Source organism: Nelusetta ayraudi, unplaced genomic scaffold, assembly GCF_046127955.1.
Source record: "Nelusetta ayraudi isolate G7.1 ecotype Tasmania unplaced genomic scaffold, CSIRO-AGI_Nayr_v1 ptg000097l, whole genome shotgun sequence".
Lineage (NCBI taxonomy): Eukaryota > Metazoa > Chordata > Actinopteri > Tetraodontiformes > Monacanthidae > Nelusetta > Nelusetta ayraudi.
Genome location: NW_027466147.1, coordinates 101,017 through 124,970, shown reverse-complemented (window position 1 = coordinate 124,970; position 23,954 = coordinate 101,017). Strand labels below are relative to the sequence as shown.

Genomic DNA, 23,954 nt, shown 5'->3' with positions numbered 1-23,954 from the left:
GGATAGATGCCCAGCCTATTATTAGATAAACATTGCTAATATGGATTTTGCACTAATACAGGACTTTTGAATTAACAAATTCATCTCTTTGGAGCTGCACTCTGTTGTGCAAACAAACAATAATTCTTGAGTGTATTTGGCAACTTAACACCTTAAACTTAATACCCTTTAATTATCAAACAAATAAATAACTAAAACAACCAGGTTTAAATGCAAGTAATTGTGATCCTTCCAGCTTTTCAAAGCTGCACTCATTACCAGCGCAGGTGGCCGCGTGGAGGCCGGTAACAGTGTCGCTCCACTTTGAAACCCAACTGCAAAACTGAGTCACCTCTGAGAGCTGAGGCATTTGGAAAGTTATTTACCCTCCAGTGTTCCCGACTGGTGTGTGTCAGCGTTACAAGTCTGCAACAGTCTGCTTTTTACGTCAGTCAGTCTGTGCAAAGCTGAATCACTGTGAGTGAAGTGGCTGAAAGTGACCATTTTGAGCTAAAAAAACAGCTCTCCAAAGTATGGATAAGCACAGTGCTTTGAAAATGTGGTCATTTTTTCCCTTTTTTAAAGCCCCAGTAGTGTGTTATGTAGTGCATCTGTTTGCAAACAGATTACACATCTCGAAAGCTTAAGATTCATGTCTCCGACCACATTTTTCTTTGTCTCTTTATCTGCTTTGTATCCTTACCTGGCAGCTGCACCGGTGAAAAAATGTGAATTCTTGGTCTGAATTGTGCTCATCCAGTCCAAATACGATCAGCACCATGTCAGAATTTTTTTTTTTCTCATGTAAAATATTTTCTTTTTCAATGGGGAACATGTTTTAGGCTTCACACTCAACATGCTTTGACCTGGGTTTAGGCAGACCTGCAGGGAGTCGGTTTGTTTTGGTGCATGTTCTGGACAAAAACTACAACCTCCAGTGGTGAAATAAAGCAACATAGAGCAACTTAAAGGCTGTGGGGGGCTTACTGGCTACACACTGGTGCAAGACGTGCCCAGAAAAAGTATGGCCTCAGATAGCATTCCTTTAACTCATTTGACTGCCCGGGAAAGAGAAACTCGTCCACGTCGATGCTCACAATTTCAGATAAGAACTGCCATCAAGTCACACACATTGGCACGGTTTTATTATTATCATTACCATTACTGTTATTGTTATTATTAATTAGTCTGAGAAGCAACACTTTATTGGTAATGACTTTGCATCTCCTCACCCGGCAGCAAATACTGATATCGTGTTTGGTCCTCCGTCTTATCGACAGGGAGGGAAATTGCTCGAATTGAAAAAGTAATTTGTCCCCCTAGCACGGCGGACTGAGTGTGAGCATTATCAGCTGTTTTCCGCGCCGAGGGTCAAGCAGCCGCAGTCTGACCGCTCCCAGCGCACTGCACGGCAGCCCAGGCAAGACGGGATGAAACAAATGTCTCGGGGGAGGGGCAGGAGGGATGAGCAATTATGAGTGTGATGCGTGCATCCGAGAGTCGCGTGTGTGAATGCAGACATCTAAACAAAGCCCTCTAAATAGTCCTGGTGCGACTGCGAGTGACGAGCAGAGGAAAGTGTCTCCTGCAGTCTAAACAGGAAGGGAGGAGTGCGTCTGCCTTCAGTTAAAATCACTTGCCGGGGCAAATACCTGTCCGTCACAGTGAGTCAACGCCATTTCCTGCTGCTGCCTTTGATTCCTTTTTTCCTTTTTTTTTTTTGTCCTAACGCGGATGATATTTGTCTAGACCCAGCGTTCTACTGTTCTCACTGACATGGATTTATTATGAGCCAATAAACCATCTGTGATGTATCTCATGTGTCTCTGCAGCTCTTTATGGCGTCAAGGTTATGCACACTCTATTCAAAGCAAAAGAAAATGTTCCGTTTTGACTCATAAAGGGGACGTGTTATTTAACCTGGCTGCGGAGCAAAACACGTCTTAAGTCCCAGTAATCCTCTTTGAATCATTCGGCAAAATGGGCATTTTACTGTTTGGAAGCAGCTGCACTTCTGAGATTTTAAGTCTGAACCCTTAAAAGTCCATCTTGAAAAGCTCCAGTCAGATTTGTTCTCAAGTGGTAGCGGCAGCCAGTGGGTTGACAGCTCATTGGATTGAACAGAAACAGGAAGTGATAGTGAGGTTAGATGTGGATTCTGTGGTAGGGGCACTTTTATCAGTGTGGGACAATTTAAGGGACAGTTTGTCCAAAATAAAAACAACATCCATTTGCTACCCACCCCACTTTAAATACAGTAACAGTTTTTAATCTATGCGCTGGCTACCAAAGGCAACTATCCCATAAATGGCCTCCCTCTTTCCAAACATTTTGTTTGGGCTTTTTCCCAGATCTACATGAGAAATGAATCCATTTTTTGAAGACATTCCACGCAGTGTGCCAGGTTCCATTTTGCAGCGATGTCCAAAAAAAAAAAAAAAAATGCTTGAGATACAACAACAACTATGATTTCCGTTCAAGCTTTTCTTTTCGTGTGTGTGTATCTACATATATACGCACATTTACACACACACACAAAGGTTCAAACTGAGGTCGTGACACTGCGCTGTTTGGCCAAGACGGGGTTTTGTTTTTTTCTATCTCTCGATAGTCTGTTTAAATGTTGTCTTACTGCAACTGTAACTCCTCCGGACTAAAAGATCCTGGCAGTGGGATGAGTTGACCTTGGATATGGTTTCTGGAGGGCACGTCTGCAGAGCTTAACAGATGTCATCACCTCCTATCGCAGAATTATTCCGAGGTTTCCTGCTAAGGGCCTCGGCCCGGAGGCTCTTCAGGCTGAGGCCTTGCAGTTGACTGACAGGCAGTCTGACCCAGATCTGGCACTAAAGAATCCCAAAGAATAGGGAATAAGAGCATCTACATGAGGTAGAGCTAGTGATACATACGTGTTGAATGAAAATGTCGAAAATCAGCAAGATACCGAAACCTTTTTGAATCTGAGGAAGTCGGGCTCGATCTACCGACTGCGGGATGAAATGCAAATCAACTTGGGGCTTAATGAGCTGCCACGTTTTCAATACGTCACATCTAATTAACCTGAAATAAGCTGTTAAATGAACCTGAAATTAGATTAATGTTCTTTATCAGTTTGCAGGAAACGTGTCTATAGAAATTGAAATCTCGTAGGCACTGAGTTTGTGTGCGTATACAGGAAAAGCAAAGTTCTGCAAACCTCCCACAGTTCGTCCTCGATGTGCACCCTCTCCTGATTTTTTTTTTCTTTTTTTTGCACTTCTGCATGTGTGAAGGAGAGCGGCGACATTCATAAGATGCAGCTGTGACACTTTGCGGTGATCAAGCATCTTAAATGATGCTATATTTAGAGCGCGGCGGCGAGAGCAGCTGATGTGCGAGAAGCCCTCATGCAATTTTGAACACGCGCCGGCCACCTCGGCGAAGATACGCTCGCTTCTCCGCAGCTGTGGGGACGACGGGGCGCCGAACTGTAATTATTGCATTTTGCTGTTTCCAAAATAATTGTGTGTACTGTACTTAGAGAACGTATCTGGGCCATAGAAGATGTTTAATGCCCGTGTTGAGTCTGAAAAAAAAAAAAAAGCAGTTAAGAAAATTGCACATCTTAACGTGCGAGTCAGTTTGGGAGTGAGGAAATTTCCTCATGAATTGCTGCACATGAAGTTCACATCTTGCATGTGAATTGAATGGTAAAGCAGAAAGAAGGAGGGTCAATCAAAGATTTAGATTTCACCTTGTTAACTAGCGACATTTTCGAATATCCCCCCCCCAAAAAAACTTTGTTGTTTTTTTTGATGAGGTTCAGTCCTGGAGACTCAACCATTCAATTTATTTAAAATTATGACGCTAACGTTGTTTTCAGCCAACAATTTTTGGGGTGCCAGCCAGCAGATGATTAGCCATCCATCTGGTTTTCACAATTATTGGCAGGTAGTACTGACATGTAAGCTAACTCGCTGCATTCAGGGAAGTCAACCTGACCGTGTCCCTGTCTTCTACCGTGGACTGAAAAGTGGTCCAAGACAAATTGTACTCCATATTTCTTGGCTTTCTTGGTACTTATCATCGCATGAGCAGTACACACGTGCTAAACTTTTTTCAGAGTTTTTTTCTTATTATTATTTTGGAATCTTTGGCCACTGAAGTTTTCCACTGGGTGGAATTCTTTCCCTCTTTAAAATTGGGCAGCGATGATGTTCAGTCAGTCAACGTCACCAGAGCCTCTATCAACACTGGGGCCAGTAGTATATAAGTAACATTTTGAGTAGACTATCCTTTTACAGTGTTACTTTTTTCAGTATTTGGCTTGATGATTGATTTTTAGGTTAGTGACACTGGGCTTGTTTGTTTTCTGCTTCCACTCTCAGCAAAATGAATTGGAACGGCCTCTTTATGGTCGAGCAAATAGTAAATCCCATCTCCCTCCTGCTATTTCCAACCTTGGGGGAAATCATTTGCCGTGCTTTCCATTCCCAGGACCTAAAATACTTAAATCAATTCTAACTTCCAACATATCATGCATGCCCATTAAAAAAACAAAAACAAATAAAATACAAGAAACAAAGCTGCCGCTGCTGCGACTCCTTTACGTGCCACTGGAGGACACTGAGAAAATGACCGGGAGCTGTTAAAATAGAGATGTATAATATCCCAACCGTAATGCATTAATGGGATGGGGAATAAAACGCACACCTGTCCCAGTAATCATGACTGCAGCGCCGCCGCTCGCCGGCTGGATTATGTCACCTAACACATGGCGAGAGGCGATACGCGACACCGCAGCCGGCAACGTGTGCACACACAGTAACCCAATCAGACGTCCTATTTTGAGAATCTACGACTTCTCCTAAACTACGCTCTGGTTTCCAGTGCAGGCAGGGTCTAATGCCGAGCTCCCTGTGGGACGGTATCCATTTCTCTAGGCCCAACAGAATCAAAATGCACGCCCGCTATAAGGTCCCGTGACCGGGCAGAATTTTTTTTTTTATTCAACTGTGTTTGGTTGTAGCTGGCGGGGCGCTGAATGGATCTACGCATGAGCTCTGTTTAATCGAAAGGGGAGTAGAGTGTCTTCTTGCTGGGAACAAGACCGTCCCTCACCCCTGGAAAACGTTGTGTCTTGAAGCGATCACTTCATACCCCATTAGTCTGGCGTCTCCCGCTGATGGTGATCTGGGTTTTTACTCCGCTCCAACACCCACTTAATGGGACCAATGTTACTGAGGGGTGCTGGAGGACAGTGATTTGGAAATAATGATTTTATTTTATTTTTTCTCTTCCCCAAGATTGGGTCTGAGCGTAATGGCCCTAATCGTTGGGGTCTTGCTCTCGATGCGAGAACACGACTTGCGAGTGGCGGCGCACAAATGATGACTTGGCAACGCTGAGCATCTTACTGGAACAGCACTATTTATTCATTCAACCGGCCAGTGGCCCAACACTCTTCCAGTAAGAGTGGGCTAAGACCGCTTCTCCTCATCCCCCACACATTTGGCTCTTTTTGCTTGGACATGCGAAGTAGCTGACTCAAGTTAAAGATGCTAGCCAAGGTGAAACAGTAAGACAGCGCCAGTGCAACCATCTGGAGACTTAACCGTAATGGATGCCCGCTATGTTGTGAATCGTCAGGACTTTTGATACCCAATTTGGCCAGGTGCTTCTTCTGTTGTGTTGTGTTGAGAAGAGGTGTGGAGCCGAGAGGGCATAAAGCCAAAACGTCACCTGGCTCATCGCTATTCGAGGCATCCAGTGCAAGAGAAACTCAGTCAAGTGGTACAAATGCAAGCAAGTTGTAAAGGGAAGTGGAATGGCCCGGATTGATTTTCAAACCAGAGGATGCCAACAAAACGCTTTACAAGTGCCTAAAAGGATTGCTGTGTTTTTTTTTTTATGACAAAACTAACTTCCTAAAGCTGCCTTTGGATTCAAAATGTGCTGAAAGTGTGCAAAGGAAGAAAGTCACAATGACTGACACTGAGTTATGCATAGTTTGACGTGTTAGAAGAGATGCTTGACTTGTCCCGGCAGGATGAGAAGGACTCTGCCAGTCACCGGTGCCAGTGGGTCAAAATGCAAAACACAGATGTCCAGTTTGCCCATTGAACACAGTCCAGACTTTGGAACGCCTGTGCCCGTGCCCTCTATTAATAACTGTGCTTCGGGCCATTTAAAATGAGACAAAATGCTATTTTGGGACCTAATTTCACTTTTTTTAATTTTTCATTCTGAGCTTTGATCCCATTGTCCTTGTCTTATTTTGTTGTTTCCTCCCACCCGTCTCTGGACGCTCTCGAGGTTACGGTGTCAGTGCCACATCCTGTACCTCCCTTTTACAGGAAAGGTATCCTGTTGACCATTAACAATGCTGGAACCGTTAGACCCCTTTGATGGTCCATCAAAGCTGTTTTATTCCCGCAATGGTTGAATGGAAAGTTTTGGCATTTACCAGAATCTCAAACCTGCCAGCTGGGCCCTGGTTTAGACTTTAAATATGTCCTGCCATGAAAAAAATAAATAAGTAAATAAATGAACGCTCCAGGGTTTAGTCTTCTGGAGTTTATGCTCTTGCTTCACCGGGCCAAGCAAAGTTGTTTTCAGACCTCATCTCTTGATTTAAACATTTGGAAGTCTAAAAGATATATATTCATTAACACTGGCTGTCTGAAAAGTTGGGTGGGGGTGTGACAAATGCATCTGAGGTGTTGCAACATTTGTAGTGGCGTTTTGTATGACAGCTTGAATACTAGCAAGTCATAAATCTACCTAATATAGCGCCCAATAAACTACTTCGAAATACCATTGATACAGATATGATTTGTTGAAGCAACATTGACTTAGCCCTATAGTTTCACCTAGCTAGCAAGCAAATAACAGCAAACTTGAGTTTGCCAAAGACATGCCCCTACTTGTTTCTGATTGGCCGCTATTTTTTCCTGCCTCTACCGCTACACCTGATCCAATAAGAAACATGTAGGGGCGGATCTACAGCACTTCCGCTAGGTCACTAATATGCTGTTTTTCAAGGGTGTGAAGTCTTTGGCATTGCCCAGTTTGGGCTCGTCAAATATGCAAACTCTGCATATTTCCTGACTTCTCAGATCAAAATGCACTTCATGCACTCATGCGCTCAAAATAGTACAGGTTAAGCAGAGAGGCATGTGATTTGGGACACGCCTAACATCTGCAGGTGTGACGTGTTACCTACCAATTATTTGGCACAAGGTGCAAAGCCACTTCTTCTTCCTCCTCGTCCTCCTCACTCACTCAGCTTCTCCTCTTTCAACCACTGAGCCGCCACTAATGAGGGCTTGTAAAGAGGACAGTGGAAACCGTGCCAGCTAATAGGACGCTTTTGACAGGGGCTGATGTGCTGATCCGTGCAAGTCTGTTTGTCAGAATCTATCTTTCATTTTCTGCCTCGACAGCCAAAGTTTGTTCAGTGCTTAGTGCCCTCACACCTGCTGACAGGCTCTCGACGGGACTCGAAGACAAGTCATTGGGTTCACTACCTCCGGCTCTAGCTTGCAACATGGGCCGCTCGCGGTGATGGATTTTCTCGGGCATAGAATTGAAAAATTTGGCAAGCAAGATCTGGACGGCTGGCTCTCACCTCCCTGATGCTGCCAGCGTTTCCCGTTACGTAAAATTTCTTGGAAATGGAAAGAGAGAATCAGAATGATCAAAATAATGTCATAAAGGTCCCGTGTTATGTAAAATCTACTTTACCAATGTTTTATCAATAACAGGTATTTGTAGCCTGTCAGTGAAATTTCCAGATGTGAGAAAATTCTATTGTCTACTTCCTGCACATGTACCACTTTTTTTGTCCGACAGAGGACATTGGCACCGAATGACATCATTGGCACCCCCATTGATATGTTTCCTGGAACAGCCATCTTGTTTTCATCTCCTTGTAAACATGAGGGTGCAACAAAGCAGTAGTTTTAGCAAGGAAGCTAAAAGCATAGCTTTTGAAGGAGGCTGTAAAGAGAGGACTAAGTATCCTTTGTTCTGGAGATTGATAATTTTGTTGATAAATGATGAAAAGCAGATACAATGTTGCACATTATAGAGGGGAGTGTTTGGAACATGCACATTATTGCATTATAACCAATTATATGACTAATTATTAGTCATATATGACCGTGAATACATATGACTTCCTAACCTACACAACAGAAAGTTTGACGTTATCTTGAAAAAGACATGTTCTCTCAAGTGTCTCGTGCTAAAATGAAATAAATTCTGTGTAAAAGCCACATATTAGGACAATGTTCTCACGCTTTAAAAGTTTGTCCCAAAGAACCTTGAACTCACAGCCAGACAGGCTAGCCAGGCTATTATTAGCCACCCTGGACTCGGCGGGTCGACCAGCCTCCTCAGTCAGTGTTGTGGCGATGGTCACTATTGACGCTCCCTTCGAGTAACATGAGTGGTATCGCAAATACCGCAGAACCTGCAGAATCGCGGCCAGCAATCGGGTCGAGCTTGCATATCGCAAACCGCAAAGGAAGCAGTCGTGCAGTTCGGTTGATCAATAACTGCCAGTCAGAGCAAGTTTTTTTGTATAGCTTTTTTTTTTTTTTTTTGAATAGTGGTCATTTACCAAGAAAAAATAACTCACGCAAATCTTTCCGTCACCAGCTGCAGCATGTTGCTGCAATTACTTGGCGCCGTCTTGCTTCACAGGTTGTAACTGATATTAGAGAAAAAATGTACCATTTTGTTAAAGTTTTTGTATTACTTCTATTTCTAGGAATAATTACGCAGCCATCATACCTTCGTGAATGTGGTGGACTTTTTTTTTTTTTTTTTTTTTTTTTTTATTACCCAAAACGGTAAATAAATAAAAGTGGTAAAACGAAGCGATGGCTGTCAGGCTCCTCGCGCTCTTGTTTGTGTGTTTTCCCGACCAGGAAGCATCGGCATCAAACAACGGCGTTTACATTAGGAGGGTTCAGCGGACCGAGTTGATTGAAAAACTTTTCTGTGCGCAGTCAGAGGGAGCCGCCGCAGCGCTGCCAGGCTTTCTGTCAGATGATGGACAGTTGGAGGCTTAATGACCTGTGTAGACTATTAAAAAAAGAGAAACACAAACGGGGTGCTAAGTGCTTGTTCGCTCTATTTATCTGCCATTTATCACAGCAGCCAGGGATCTAAATTGCTGTGTTTTCCCGCTGCAATTTGTTAGGCGGCTGCCTGTTTACTCCATAATGCATACTAACAAAGGTGCATTTAAAGGTACATGATGTAAAAAATCTGCATTATCATTGTTTTCTGGTAATAATATGCATCTCTAGCCTGTCACTGAGCTCCACAGAAATGACAACAACTATTTCACCCAAATTCATTCATTTGTCATGTTCACTTTGTGCGTGTTCGTAGACATTAAACAGCCTTTTTGTGATGTTGTAAAGAGCGACTGCTGCTCTTTCATAGCTTAGTCGCTAGACCTTGAGCCAGTTGTTGGCTCGGACACCTTATGCAGCCTTGTTTTCATCAGGATCAGCATCAGTTTTTGCAGCAGGCTGTAAACGGAGGGCTAAATATGAAACTCAGAGATAATAAATGTATAATAAATTATGCAATCCTGCTCCTGGGTGCTAAACTAGATACAACACGGGAGGTTTTCAGTGAAGCACACAAAATAATCAAGTTCATAGTTTTACATTTGCCTACTGGTGGGACTTTGGGATTTGTTTTTTCATATAAACATATATTTTTTTTAAATTTGGGTTTGGCTAAATGCCTTCCAACTAAATTGAGATTCAAACAGTTTTATTCAAATTTAATGTCTAACCTTGCAGGCAAAAAATAAAATGATGCATTGTGGTAAAAACAAAGTTTTTACTCAGAGCTCCTTTCTATAAAAAGGACTTCACACCTTTTTTTATTTTAAATGTCTGGAGATTTGCAGAATCTGCAAGTGTTTGCAAGTCTAACTTCATGGTCTCGTGTTTTGCGCATAAATATAAAACAGTAATTCTAAGCTTTTTTTTTTGGTCTTATTCGCTGTCGGTTGTCAGCGCTGCTCTGTGCCTGTTTACCCGCCGGCCCCCTGTGAATCACTTCAAACGACGCTCTCAGAGCCATCAGAAGCCAAATCCTGCAGGGAAACGTGCAAATACCTCTGCAGAGTGTCTGCTTTGTGAGAAGTGCTAAATTATATAATAACTCCATCCCGCTCTTAAAGGGAATTAACCCCCAGACACTAAGTCACTGCCCTCGCCCACAGACGTTTCCTCCGAGAAACATCAATTTTCCCAGTTTCTAATCCCTAAATTGCCACCCTTGTCAACGGTGGGGATCCAGGTACAAACTTGCTGGGGTTTGGTAAAGCCGGGCCCGTGGCCAGCTGTTGTTCCCGGCCGTGTGCACAGAGATTGTTCCCTAGAAGCCCATGGGTTGCCGTATCTTTTTTTTTTCTTGCATTCAAATGGGGATTATTATTATTAGAAATGCAGATTTTTGACCAGGTGCTTTAAAATCCCATGAGAGGTTGTGTTTTTTGTTTTTTGGAGGGAGTGTGTGTGTGTGTGTGTGTGGGGGGGGGGGTCCAGATTAGGCACACCTAATTCAACAGCTGACGTCGCTCAGCCTCAGAGCAAAGCAAGTCACCGTGAGGCTGCAGCAAGGAGGGAGGCAACAGGCCCGCGACTGTGCGAGTGAGGGCAGGACGTGTCGGAGGGGAAAAGAGCAGTTGTGCTCAGCAAAGCCTCCCTTGGTAAATAGAGGTTGAAAAGGAGTATATACTTTCATTAGCCTGGGCCGTGCACTCCGGGCAGCTCCCTTTTCTTTTCTCGCTCTTTTCTTCCCCCCCTCTCCCTCTCAGACAGCTGGGCTTAAAGGTTATGAAGGCTTGTTGGGGTGGCAGTAATTAGAGATCGCGGGGCAAAGAAATCGATCTTCAAGTTGAAGCGGAGCCAGATGGACAAAGATGGGATTTTATTTGGAGAAGACTTTTGTATTTTCGACAGCCACTATCTCAGATTATTATTGTTCATTTCCCAGAAATTCAGTTTGAGAGTTTAAAACAGGTCCGCTTCAATTTTAATTCTGCAATCCATCAAGCACAGCTTATATCTTGCACCTGGGGGGTTGGCCGGGATGCTAGAGTACATCCCGGCTGTGTGAGAGCGAAGGTGGGGTTACACCTCGGCCAGTCTGTCCGGCCGACAGGCCACACAGAGAGACAAAGAACCAGTTGCACTCACACTGACAGAGAGTTTAGATTTCTCTATTGTCACACACGCAGTACATGTGTTTGGACTGTGAGAACCCAGGCAGACACAAGGAGGACAGGATGCAAAATCCACAATCCTGCAAGGGAATCGCCGGAATCAAACCTGTGACCTCCTTGAAGCAAGGCAGCAGCGATTTAAATTAATTACTAGTTATTTACGTTGAAATAATGGGGATCTATGTCAAAGTAGAAGCACTAAATTTCCAAATTCATCTGAAGTTCAGTAGCTGGAGCCCACGTTCCTCCAGTGCACTCCCGGGGTTACTCATCCATCTCGCCTACCTCCCAACCTCAATCATCTGTTGTTTGGATTTCCAAAAAACAAAACGATACAAAAACAGCTTCCTGTAGTTGTGACCAAAGGAGGATGTGAATGCAGACCACGATGAGGAAGAAGTTACAGGAAGTGGCTGCGGTGAGGGGTGGAGCGGGACGGCGTGAATGATGCGGCAGTTTTATCAGAACTGGATGTGAAAACATGTTGCTATGCAGGGAACACGTTTTAGCTTCAGTTGTACCAGCTGGTACAGCAACACTGTGATGAGCAGCAGCTCGACACGGGAAACTATGCGGAAGCCTCGAGCTGCTGATATCTGGTCGAACTGCAGGTAAAACATGTGACTGTTCTGCTTTGACAGACGGACATTCGTCCAATCGCCTCCCACGTTTCCCCAGGAACAGGAGATAAATCCACGTCTTTACTCAGTAGCAATATTTTCAGTGGTTCTGTTTTTTTTGTTGTTAGCTATTAAGGTTTAAGCTTTTAAATGTCCAGTGAATGTTTTACACTAAGTATTGGTAGGTGCGCATTCCTCGGATGTACATGTTTTAAGCCTAATGCCATGCAAGTCTATGGGGTCAAAAGTCAACTTTGTCCTAGAGACATGGGACCACTTGCAGGTTCATCGGGATCCCTCAAGACACAGCCATGTCAAATTTGGGGCTTCTAGCCCATGAGGAACCCCCGAAACCCTAACCCTAATTCCAGCAGTAACCCTAACCCGAACCCTAATTCCAGCCTTATCGTTAACCCTAGTTCCATACAAGTCTATGGGGTCAAAAGTCAACTTTGTCCTAGAGACATGGGACCACTTGCAGGTTCATCGTGATCCCTCAAGACACAGCCACGTCAAATTTGAGGCTTATATTTTCTTCCTCCAAGGTGGGGCGTGACAGAGAAAGTTTGAGAACCACTGTTTTAAGGCCAGATCAAAGCACCGGCGTGAAGTGGAGGAGGACGTGTGAGGGCGAACCCTTCCGCCGCGCCAACTTTGGCTGTCTTCCAAGCTGCAGCCTCAGCTTTTTTCTGCATTCAGTCCCAGATCAATTTGGAAATCATTAGTCGGGGAGAAATTATTGACCACCTCCAAGCTGTTCGCCGCAGCCGCTCCGTTATAGATGGCAGGCGGCTACAAAGTGGACTATGTTCAGCCATAGGGGGGGGGAAATAAATAATAATAAAAAAAAACCTGGAGTGATCAGTCTTTGATCAGTCTTAATCACGGAATCTGGATCTGCTGCGGCAAAACTGTGCTGCAATCTGGCCCGCTGCAGATCAAACTGTAGATTTTTTTTTCTCCTTCTTCTCCTTCTTCTTCTTCTTCTTCTTCTTCTTCTTCTTCTTCTTCTTCTTCTTCTTCTTCTTCTTCTTCTTCTCTCTGCAAACATCCAGCTGTCCGGCTCACAGATGTGACTACAAAGCAGCCCCGGAGCTGCCTTCCCTCCACAGCTGTGAGACGCAGTGTTTAAAAAAGACGAGAACCATCAGTCAGCAGCTGGTTCCCAGCCAGAGGAGCGACCGGGGCTGAGTTTTTCTCCACCCGGTAAAGTAACACTAACTGATGAGGACAGTCAGTGAGGTGCACTTGTAGCAAACAACAGCAATAAAGAGGATTCAGGTCTTGGTTTAAATGTTTCATTCACAGAAAAAAATAGAACTTGAAATGAAATGGGCCACATGAACTTTTTCCAAATTTTTCCTCTGAAATCATACTGATCCGTCTGAACAACCTCCGAGAGAAGCCTTTTTCTAAGTCCGTCTTCAAGTTTCAGCCTCCTTTATGGGAACAGGTGGGAGGTGCTGAGGCACGGCCGTTCCAAGTCGTACTGTAAGAACTGGAACTAGAAGCTAGAACAAGTTGCAAACAATAGCAGATGGCATTTTCACATTTAAGCGTTCCATTAGGCGTCACACAAATCCAATAGGGGAGCATTAATGTTGCACAGTAATTTGATTGGTCCCTATAATGTGATTGACAGAATATCTCTCTGCCCCTCCAAACACTTTCAAGACAAGAGCTCTCGATAAAATGTGGCACATTCCACCATCCCACTTCTAATTCAAATGTTAAACTTGTTCATTTACTGTTGGGTTTCAGCGCTGATGTGTCGAGATTGAGGGACGTGGGGTCCTCAGACATGAGACACCACAGAGTGACGACGACGGTGGTGAAAAGGCTGACACTTAATCTTCCTCTCCGCGGATGCCAAACACAAGTGTGGCCACTAATTAGAGGCTGCCAGAAATCATTCAGGGGTGGGGAGCTATTGTAACCTGAGCTCAAGGGCGGGGGGGGGGGGCGCTGAGTGGCGCCGAGTTTGAGTCTCTCTGCCGGAGAGATTCAAACCACACAAAGGCTCTGGAAGACTCCGGTTTGCTGTTGACGTCAATATTTTTTTCATCTGAAAAGTTTCTGTACAGATTTTCATCTACAGAGGAATCATTTATTTGGTTTTTAATCAAGAATTTAAACACTTTTCAGGTTTTCTCTCAAGTGTTTTCAGAGTGAACCCCCCTTCCCTCCCAAACACACACACAGATGAGGGGTATCAGATTGGGTCATCTGATATGATGCAGATGTTTTGCTTTGCCCCTGCAGCAGGTGTCAACAGATGGCCCCGCCCCCTGTGACTGGGGCAGGTTGGTCTTGTTTTGACAGACTGAGAGAGCGAGAGAGACAGAGAGAGAGAGAGAGGGAGAGACCACCCGTCAGCGAGGGCCAGCGGTGGCTGACCTTGGCTTCTGGAAGTGATTTGCATGGTTAAAGTGTTGCTGAGCAGGTTGTTACTAACCAGGTCACCACTCTTGGCCTTCCTGCAGAAAAAACAACAACAGCCGTGGGCTCCCATCACGGGGATCAATAATGTCTCACGTTATTGTATTACCAGGCAGAGAAACCCCAGTGGGTTTGGCCTTTCCTGCGCCGGGACCGGTTACATTTGTTGCGACCTTTGACCCTGCCCCTTCACTCATGGCGCTTCCACGGGTCATAACAATGCACCTGTTGCAGTCATGCAGTGAAAATGGGCTCCGAGGCTCCTCCGTCGGATTTTATGGATTCACTTAGTTTGTTTTTTTTTGTTTTTGCTTTTAAGAGGAATGTTTGCGGTTTTGCTAAATCCTCAAACAACCCCAGTCATCTGTGCAAAAGCATCCTTGTAGACACAGACATCAGTTGTCAAGATGCAGGACTGGTGGACTTTGTCACTTTGTCACTGCTGGAATTTTCATAATTTTTAAAATTCTAATACTTGTCATTGTTTTCTACTTGACCCTTTTCGTAGAATACCATCATGCTAGGCGCTGGGAATGAATCTGTAACCCTATACTAATCATTTTAACACAAATTACTCGAAACACCTATTTATGGAACTCTGCTTTTGGGGATCTTTAGCAGCATTTTGGAGATACGGATCAACGACGCGGCGATCGATATCATCTCGGACGCTCCTGCCGCAGGAAGGACTCAGATAAGGCAGATTAAGCAGCTTTGCAATTTGCCGTCAGTCAAGCTGCGCAGGGCAGATACGACGACGGTGAGGATCAGCTCACGAGGTCGTCACCCCGAGTTAAAACATCCAACTCCCAAAAAAGCAGCAGAGACGTGCTGATGATGTGCTGATGATTTTCACTTGACGTCGGCCCCCTTCACATCTCGTCCCCAGCAAGCTGCAATGCATCACAGCGTTAGGCTGACCTAGTCTGAAGTTGTTGTGTTTGTTAAGTTGCATGAAAGATTCCCATGCCGTATTTTAGCCTCACTTTTTCTGTCTTTCTTCTTTCCGGAACCCAACTGGCTGAAAAGCCACCAGTAATAAATATCCAGTGCGGGGTCAGGAATTTACTTGCACCTGTAGTTGCCAGAGTGCCGTCCTAACGAGCAGCAGATGTGTGTGCGATTGTGTCGGGGCTGATGAAAAAAGGCCTGTTTGAAAAAAGAAAAAAAGAAGATCATTTTTGGTGCGGTGAGGTTCCACGCTGGGACCACAGACTGCTGGGAGTGTCGCAGCGAGGCCACGAGTGGTCACACGGGGGGGTTTATCAGCGATGCCCGGCGCTGCAAGAGCGCAATCTCTCGTCGGCCCGCCATGTTTGGAAACAACGCAAAAGCCGACGGCTGCATGAGTAATCCGCACTAAATTTATTTGCTCGCGCGGTGCCACGGGAATTTTTCTGCGTGTTTAATTATAGTCAGCAGTGATCGAAACAGTAAATAATGGCTTCCCCCTCTTAAACCCTAACCAGCCTGACCTTTTCTCTTTTTTTTAAGTTCAGACCACAATATTTATTGCTTTCCCAGGGATACATAATGATGTGGCCTGTTTATCCCCGTACCAAAGCCAAGGTTGCATCCAGTGGATGGTGGCGGTGTGGCCAGCAGATAAACCCCAGAGGCTTAAAGGCATATTTTTCTCTCTCAAACTGCTGTGTTTTGCCATTGTGAACTTGTAAACATCGAACTTGTAATTTAGATATTAACGATTTTAAAATATAGTGGCCGCCTATACCCGTACACGCCCATTCAACTTCATGTTTGACCCACTTTCATGTCCCGCTACCCATATGCTTGATGGATCCTTCAAATGTGTGAAGGGTTGTCATTTTCTCAACATTTTCTTTCAATTTTGTTCATGTAATACTTGGAAAATCAGCACCAGCAAGGGAGTGTTTTAGCTTTGACTTTAGGCATTAATGGAAACAACACTATTAGGTTGAATTGCACCATAAGATTTTGTTATTTTTCTCAATGTGTAAATAAGCTTATGTTGATTTTAGGAAAATCGGCATGTTTCTCGCTCGCCATGAGAAACACGCAGCAGACTGAGCAGAGGGTCGGCGCTCGTTAGTTAATCGCTGCCTGAGGCCTCGTGGCGTTCATTAATGCGTCTGGCTATGCATGCAGCCATATGTAGAGAGTGTGCAGGGGTTGTTGTCCGTGCAATGCCTCCAGTTAAATTACCTCTGACGCGTGGGCTTATAGTGAAGTAAAGAGGGGCTTGGAGGTGCTGAGGTCAAAGACGTTGCGGAGCCTCGTCTGTGGCTGCGTCCAAGCTTAAACACATCGTCGTTGAGCCTGGACTTTTTAAATAAACCTCATCTAATCAGGCTTTCAACACCCAGCTGTGCTGTGACATTTCTTTACTGCCTTTTACAACAACAGTATATATATTTTTATCGCCATGGTGTTACTGTAAAGCACTTTAGGTTATTGTCAAGGGGCCGGTAAATAAATGTTCATTGATTATTCTTTTTACTCCCTTTTTACTGCTTTTAAATGTGGTGGAAGTTGTAAAGACTGCTTTAATTATCAGGGACGGAACCATATCATTAATTATGAAGCGTCAGAGCGCCGTCGTGGTCATACGATGGGCCTTCCTGAGTGCTTTCTGTAGCCACAGCAAAGCAAAGCAGAGGGGAAAGTAAACAGTAATTACAGGCTTATCCAGATCCTGAACGGGCTGCGAGTGGCAACAGAGAAAGTTGTGGACGCTCAAACAAGTCACAAGTCATTTGGTTTCCTCAATGTGTCAAAAAACAAGTAGAATCAGTGGCAGACGCGTGACATTTTTGTGCGTGCTGCAAAGTTCAGACTTAAGAAAACATTTTTTGTGTAAAATATCCAGCTATTTATTTTTTCTTTTTGATATGCTTACTTCCTAAAATATTTATTATTTATCAGAGGCACTAATGAAGCAGAAACCACATGTTCCTCCTTGCCTGCATCAGCGCCGGGGGAGGGGGTGAGGGGGTGATGGTGGTGGATGGTGGGCTGGGAGAAGGGGGTGAGAGGGGTGAGGTTAATGTGTAACAGCAAGAACAAGTTCACCCACTAACGTGTGAACAAAGCACAATGGCTGCACTGTATAGGCTCCTATTTATTCAGAGTCACTTCCTCCCTTAATAGTCGGCTCTGCTTTCCTTGCTGAGAGGAAGAGAGAGGGAGCGAGAGAGGGAGAGAGAGAGCGGGAGCGAGGGGAAAAAAAAGTGGGTCAAGGAAAAGTCATGTTTGAGGTAATTCACTCCAGGGGAGCCGCTCCTCTGATCATGAGATGACATTGGTTAACCCCCAGAAGTGAGGTCATTTTCAAGTCAAAGTTACGCCCAGCAATGCTGTGTGTGTGCATGTGTGTGTGTGTGAGAGAGTGCGCACGCGTGTGTGCGTGTGTGTGTTTACTGCACCCAGCGGGTGAACATCAATGGAAAGGTTTCACGGCAATGACTGTTTTATTTAAATATAGGTCAGCCATCCGTGTGTGTGTGTGTGTGTGTGTGTGTGTGTGTGTGTGTGTGTGTGTATGTGTGCATGCGTGCATGTGTGTGTGTCTGTCTGTGTGAGAATCGTGTTAATGAAGCCCTCAGATTCCTGGTCGTCTCCCACAAAGCCCAGAGAGGAATGTGGAGTCACTGCTCCCCCACCGACTGCTCACTTGTCTTTTTTGTGTGTGTGTGTGTGTGTGTGTGTGTGCGTGTGCGGGTGCGTGCGTGTGTGTGTGTTTAAGATTTAAGCAGGATGTTTGCGCTCTTTATTTCAACAAAGTTTGATTCCATCCAGGAAGATCTTGTGCGAATTTCTGTTTTTCCCCCTCGTCTTCATCGGCTCTCTAATGCAGCTGTGCAAAACCACTGCAACCCAACAGAAAAACACATCTACGTTTTTTTTTTTTACAATATTCCTCTCAATCACAGCCTTAATACAGAAGCCTTCCACTCACCATCAAACACGTTTTCTCCCACAGACTCTCGTGCACCTGGTTCCCCTGACGTGCACTCACGGCGTCGCAGGTGCATTTCTACTGTTTCCCTCGCTCGCCTTCATTAACATGACTCGCGCGCCGGCTATTACGGGACTTTATTGGGGAACATTGTTGAACATTACGCTCGAGGCACCTGGTGCGCACGTCTCTTGGAGCACACGGTGACAGGGGTGTAATTTGTAATTGCGTGAAAGCTTTTAGCTTCGCGAGCAAACGGACAGAAAAGCCCTTTCCCCACCGCCCCGTATTTGGTTTTTGCTAAAAAAAGAACCAACCACTGATGTATAATTTAAGTAGATTCTAATCAGAGTCGAACGGCTTTATCTCGCCTTGGATTGGCAGGAACCCGAAAAAATAGTCAAAAGAAATCTCTGCAAGAGAAGCAGGTTGTTGTTTTTATTGCTCTTTACAATTATCAGAGAGTCTGTTTGGTCGAAAAAAAACACACGGCTCAGATTCCCCCAGCTTTTGACACCTTTTCATTAAATCTGCTCACAACTTGCTATAAAAGCCAAACCCGGGGGACTGTTGGATCAATCAGAGAACAAAGAAAAAAACTGAAACGATTGTTTTCTCGTGTGTGTGCGTGCCTGACATTTTATTAAAACTCAAAAGGCGCAGCGATGTAAAGAAAAAAGCTAAATAACAGCAAGAAAGTGCGAGTGAGAAATGACGGGTGTGTTTTTCGCCCTGCTTCAGTGATTCATTTTTATTGAGCGAAATGAGTTAAAAACGGCGCTGTGGGAACTCAACTCTGATTCATCCGTAAGCGACTTTCATTAGAAAGTGTTGAAACGCAGATCATCACAAATCAGTTCTTGCTTTCCTCCTCCAGTTTTCTTTGGAACCTTCCATTAAAAAAAAGAAGAAGAAGTGACGAGTGCTTCGGAACAGTTGTGCGACGCCGCGTCTGCACCCTTTTTTGTATTTGTCGCGGGCGAGCTGCATCGGCGGGCGACGGGACGTGGGCCCGCCGCCGCCCCAGTGAGTCACGCTGCCTTTTTCAGAAAAACGACATTTATGGCGGAATAAAAAAGCGACGAAGCTCGTTGGACGCCGCTCCACCGAGGGGGGGGGAATGGTTACTCATCCGTTTAACGCGCTGTCAGACTTCCAGCAGCAGCAACTTCTCCTGAGCGTAGTAAACCGCTTCTGGTTCTCTGACAGCTGGAAGAGCTGGACGGCTCCATCTCAAAAAATTAAAAAAAAAACAAAGCAATGTGGCTGAGGATGCACTTATGTCACCGTAATCTCCCCTGAAATTAATGAGTCACGTACACTTGGATATTGCACGTTGCTGAATGAATGTTCGCAGTTGCCAGAGTCTGGCTTTTGCTTGTCCTGCAGCCATAGTGTTGAGTTTATTATCATGTATTTTGAACCTGAGCTTCTTTTCCAGAATGCCTAAAATCAGCCCTTTGTGACATCACAACGAGGCCAATACCTCACTGATACCTCCACCGAGTGCAAGGTCGCAGTTAAGTCGTCCTCTGACCTTTTCTCCCTTTCCAAACATTTGAGAGGACCGATAAAGCGTAGGCTTTAGTGGAGAGGCTGTAAACAGAGGGCTAAATAGTATACCAAAGTATACCAAAGCGCTGCTTTCAATACCTTTTAATTATTATCCCTGCACGGCTGCTCTACTCTGCCTGAAAAATAAACAAAAACAGGTGTAACCCCTTTAATGCATTAAACCGGTTACACTGTACATCCTGTCGTCCTGCTCGCCGCCGTTTAATCCGGAGAGTTGGGAACTGGCTGATAATGAGCGCCGTTGGCGGCGGCGGTGGCTGGCGGTTCAGGTACAGAAATCCTTCTCTTTCTCTCGAGGTTTTAATGGAGCGCTGTGGGAGCGAGCGAGCGAGCGAGCAAGCGGCTTTGGCAAGCGTGATTAAAACCCTCAAGATTTATGGACTCACAGTTCCAACCCCAGACATTAGAATGAAAATCCTATAGGTTCAAAGAATGAGATGCCGCCCGTATGTTTGTGTGTGTGTGTGCGCGTGTGCATGTGTGCGCGTGTTTCTGACTGTTCACCATGCTCAGCTTCCTGGGAGATAAATTTAACGTACGCGCTCTCAGCTTTTTCAGCCCTTCCTCAACCGTCAACCGTTTTCAGTGCAGGCATTTAACGTCCCATATTTAGACCTCCGCAATCTTTTTGTTTACCAGAGTGAAGCCCTCTGCTTGACTCGGCCGCAGGTTCGGGCTCTTCTTTCCTAGACATCAGCGTTGCATTATTCAGATCTTCGGCAAAGTTTTTTTTAGACGGTCTAAAAGCAAATAAAACGTTCCGAGCTCGACAATCTCCTGTTCCTGATTTCCTGACCTGAGGTCGGAGTAATATTTCACAGGGAACAGTGGCACTTTGCAAGGAGCCTCTTCCCTCAGTGCCGGCACCGTCGAAGTGGTTCGGGTCCTTGCAAGTCAAAATGAGTGTTGCCATCTAAGAATAAGTGAAATATCCTCATGGGACTTCTGGTTTGTGTTTGTCTGACTACAGGAGTGCAAGATTCCCACCAAGAGAAGATCATAACAGTGACTGTGGAGGGAATGCTCCAGAGCCCAGACTTCCCGCACACGTATCCCAGGAGCACCACCATGGTCTGGAGGCTGGTGGCGCCCAGCAACATGAGGATCCAGCTCACCTTCGACGAAAGGTTCGGTCTGGAGGACCCCGAAGACGGCATCTGCAAGTAAGAGCGCCGTGCCTGAGTCACTGTCGTGTGTGAAAACGTGTGGACTTGACTGTCAAACCGCTTTGCAGATTGCTTTCTCATCAAACTGGCAAATTAACATTGGACATATAACTACACACAATAACTGCAGGGACCACTCTTTCTTTATTTCTTCATTCAGGAAAATTGAAAGGCTGCTGCTAATTGTCACAGGTTTGAACCTCCCCCGCCAGCACCTCCAGCACCTAGTGCTGCTTATTCGGGATCTCACTTTGTTGTTGGAGTTATTTGTTGAGTTGGGCCAGTCGTTGTGGAATACACCACCTTGAATTACCTGCAAAACGTGTCTAAAAAATGTCCCTCCCTTCCAACTTGAAATGATTTCACTTCGTTCTTCCTTGCTGGTTGAACAGATGTGCCAAAGCTCAGCGTTTTGCTCATTTTATGCGATGCTGAAACCTTCAGCAGGCCAAAACCTTCCGGAAGGGTCACCTCCGGGGTCCGCGGCGCTGTCAGCGAGATTGTTTCCTGCGTGATGCGTCCCCCTTCCTCGGCTCTTCCTGACGCTAAGGACCAGGAAGGAAGATGTGTCCTGCCTACGTCGGGCTCGTTTTCAGAGATTTAAAGCAGGAGAGCGTGGCCATTTGTGAAATTGCCTTGGGCGTGCGGTGGCGGCTCGTGAATATTGAAGGGCCGGCAGCGGAGTGATTTGTTTCGCCGAGGGCCCCATGATGACGCCGTATTTTACTTGATCTGGTCGATATTTTTAGCCGCTCGCGTAATTGTTCGGGAGACACCCGCCTCACTCCGCCAGGGCATCTCGTAAACACACACGCTCGCAAAACGTGCACACGCCGCATTTGCATGCGGCGCGGGCTGCTTTAGTGCTGGAGCACCATTTCAATTACCGTCCTTTCTTTTTTTTTCTTTTTTTTTGCCTCTGTTGCCATTCAATTTAAGCGGGAATCCCGACCCCCAAAGATCGATTTACCATCTGTGCATTATGTTCAGTGTCCCGCTGTCAATATATCACAGCTGACTGGTTAGCATGGAGGAGCATGAGCGCTGCAAAGGCGGGGGGAGGGTTCCCATTACAAGTCATTCCTGGAGAGCCCCCTAATGGATAAGATGGTGAACTGCAGTTTCCTGCATTAATCGGCCAGGTTTCAGATAAAGGAAGGTGGCATCAGCTGTTCAGCATCAAGCATCAGTCGCTCAACTAATGTGGCCGTTACCATTTTGGCATTGATCTCAGGTATAGAAATAATTTCTTACTTTGACGCAGACTTTCGTCCATAATCTGCTTCAAAGGTGGATTTTCTCTCTATCCAGCAGCACATTCGTCTTCTTTTTGGGATTTGTCTCTCTTTAACAACTCAATGCGCTCTGCCATGGCAACCGTGCAAATAGATAAATAAATAAATGAAGCAGCAAGAAATGCGAAGCCCCGCAGGACGCTTCCACAGCGGCTCTGGCTGCATGCTGATGAGGATGAGGGTCCCCGTCAGAAGCCTGCCAGGGAATAAAGTTTCAAGGCTGCGGATTGACAGCTCTTGTGCCTGTCCTGCCTCTGCGAGACGCCACCCGTCAGTGTCCTGCGGGAGACGGGTGAGAGACAATAAACAACAACCTTTTCCCCGAGGTCACGTCTACTGCCTCGGCTCTCTCAACATTTCTGCAAATCCAAGCAGAAGCACAAGTTTGTCCATCTGGCCTTCCTTCTCTCCTCTCCCCCTTCTTCTCCTCCTCTCTTCTTTCAAACACCGCCTCGCCTCTAAACGCGGAGGTGTTTTTTGCATTTGTTTTCACAAGGGCGGCTTCATTCCGGGAAAGAAAGAGGAAAAGGTCTGCTTTCGACACGCTGCCCTCGCCCTTGTGTCACCGCCGCATTGTGATCGCACATCATCAAGAATGTAATCCGCCGTCCGCCGATTGGCAGCGATGTCACGGTTCGAGGCGAGCGTCGGCGGCGGGACAGGCAAAGGCCTTGAGAGCAGAAGTCGAGAGATACTCATCTGCTATTCTGTTTGTCTGTGGCACGATGAAAAGCATTCTTTTGCAAATCCACTGGAGGAGAAGCATATTGGAGGGGGATTGGTCGTGCTGCTCGTTGGCATGGCAGCAGAGTCGTGCTTGGCGGCTCACAGGCAGACAGAGCTGCTCTCTGCTCTGAAAGCATTTATGCTCTCTGATTTAGTCCAAAGGGGAAGGACTCGCTCCCCAAAAAATGCGGAAAAAAAGCAGCATTCATGTCGCTAATCCATCATCGCAGTGGTAAATAGCGCACCTATTAAATATTTACAAGCAGTGGAAAAGCTTTGTGAATATTTACAGGGCTTTCTGTGTGCTGGAAAGGTAATCCAATCAGGTCCCTCTACAACATCCTGTTGACTGCATGGCCGCACTTACAGTTCGCCGTGTAGGTCGGCGCATTTGTAAATTCGAGAAACCGCTGTTCGACACTCTGAACACATGGTGATGTGTAATGATCAGGGGCCTCCTGCATTATTGATGAGCCATCTGTCAAAGCCGTGAAGCCATCCCAGGGCCTGAGGAGAAAAGGTTCTCCGCTGATTGGCCGTCGTGCAAGGCGAGGCAATGAGAATCCAAAGTCAAGCGTCGTCCTTTCTCCGAAAAACAATTTCATGCCAGCTTGGTTCCTCCATGGGAACATCAGTGGCCATGTTTAGATGAACTTTTGTGTCCTGGCCTTTGCAAAACCCCAGTTTTTCTACCTGGTGAAAGGAGATGAAAAACTGTGGCATTTGTTGACCTTAACCCAAATACCGAGAGCTGCTGACTACCTGCGCAAAGCTTTGGCCAAGTGATCCATCAGCAAGATAATAAGACGGCCAAATCAACGGACCGACAATGAGATCGTATCCAAGACGGCTACCAATTAATTCCAGTTTCTAGCTAACTCTAGTAGTATTAGTTCTGCTTTCCTAAAACCACAAAACTTAGGGATGCATCAATGCCAATTTTCTACATTTCGGTACTGAACAATACTCGTTTTGTTT

General features: G+C 45.5%; 1 protein-coding gene across 1 annotated transcript in view; it reads left to right on the top strand.

The window, feature by feature from the left end:
- The window catches only part of pdgfc (platelet derived growth factor c), a 41,337-nt gene that overhangs the window by 6,000 nt on the left and 11,383 nt on the right, over window positions 1–23,954 (top strand). The window contains exon 2 of the mRNA XM_076048154.1: window positions 20,760–20,952. Coding sequence (XP_075904269.1) covers window positions 20,760–20,952 — 193 coding nt within the window. The remainder of the gene's footprint in view (window positions 1–20,759; window positions 20,953–23,954) is intronic.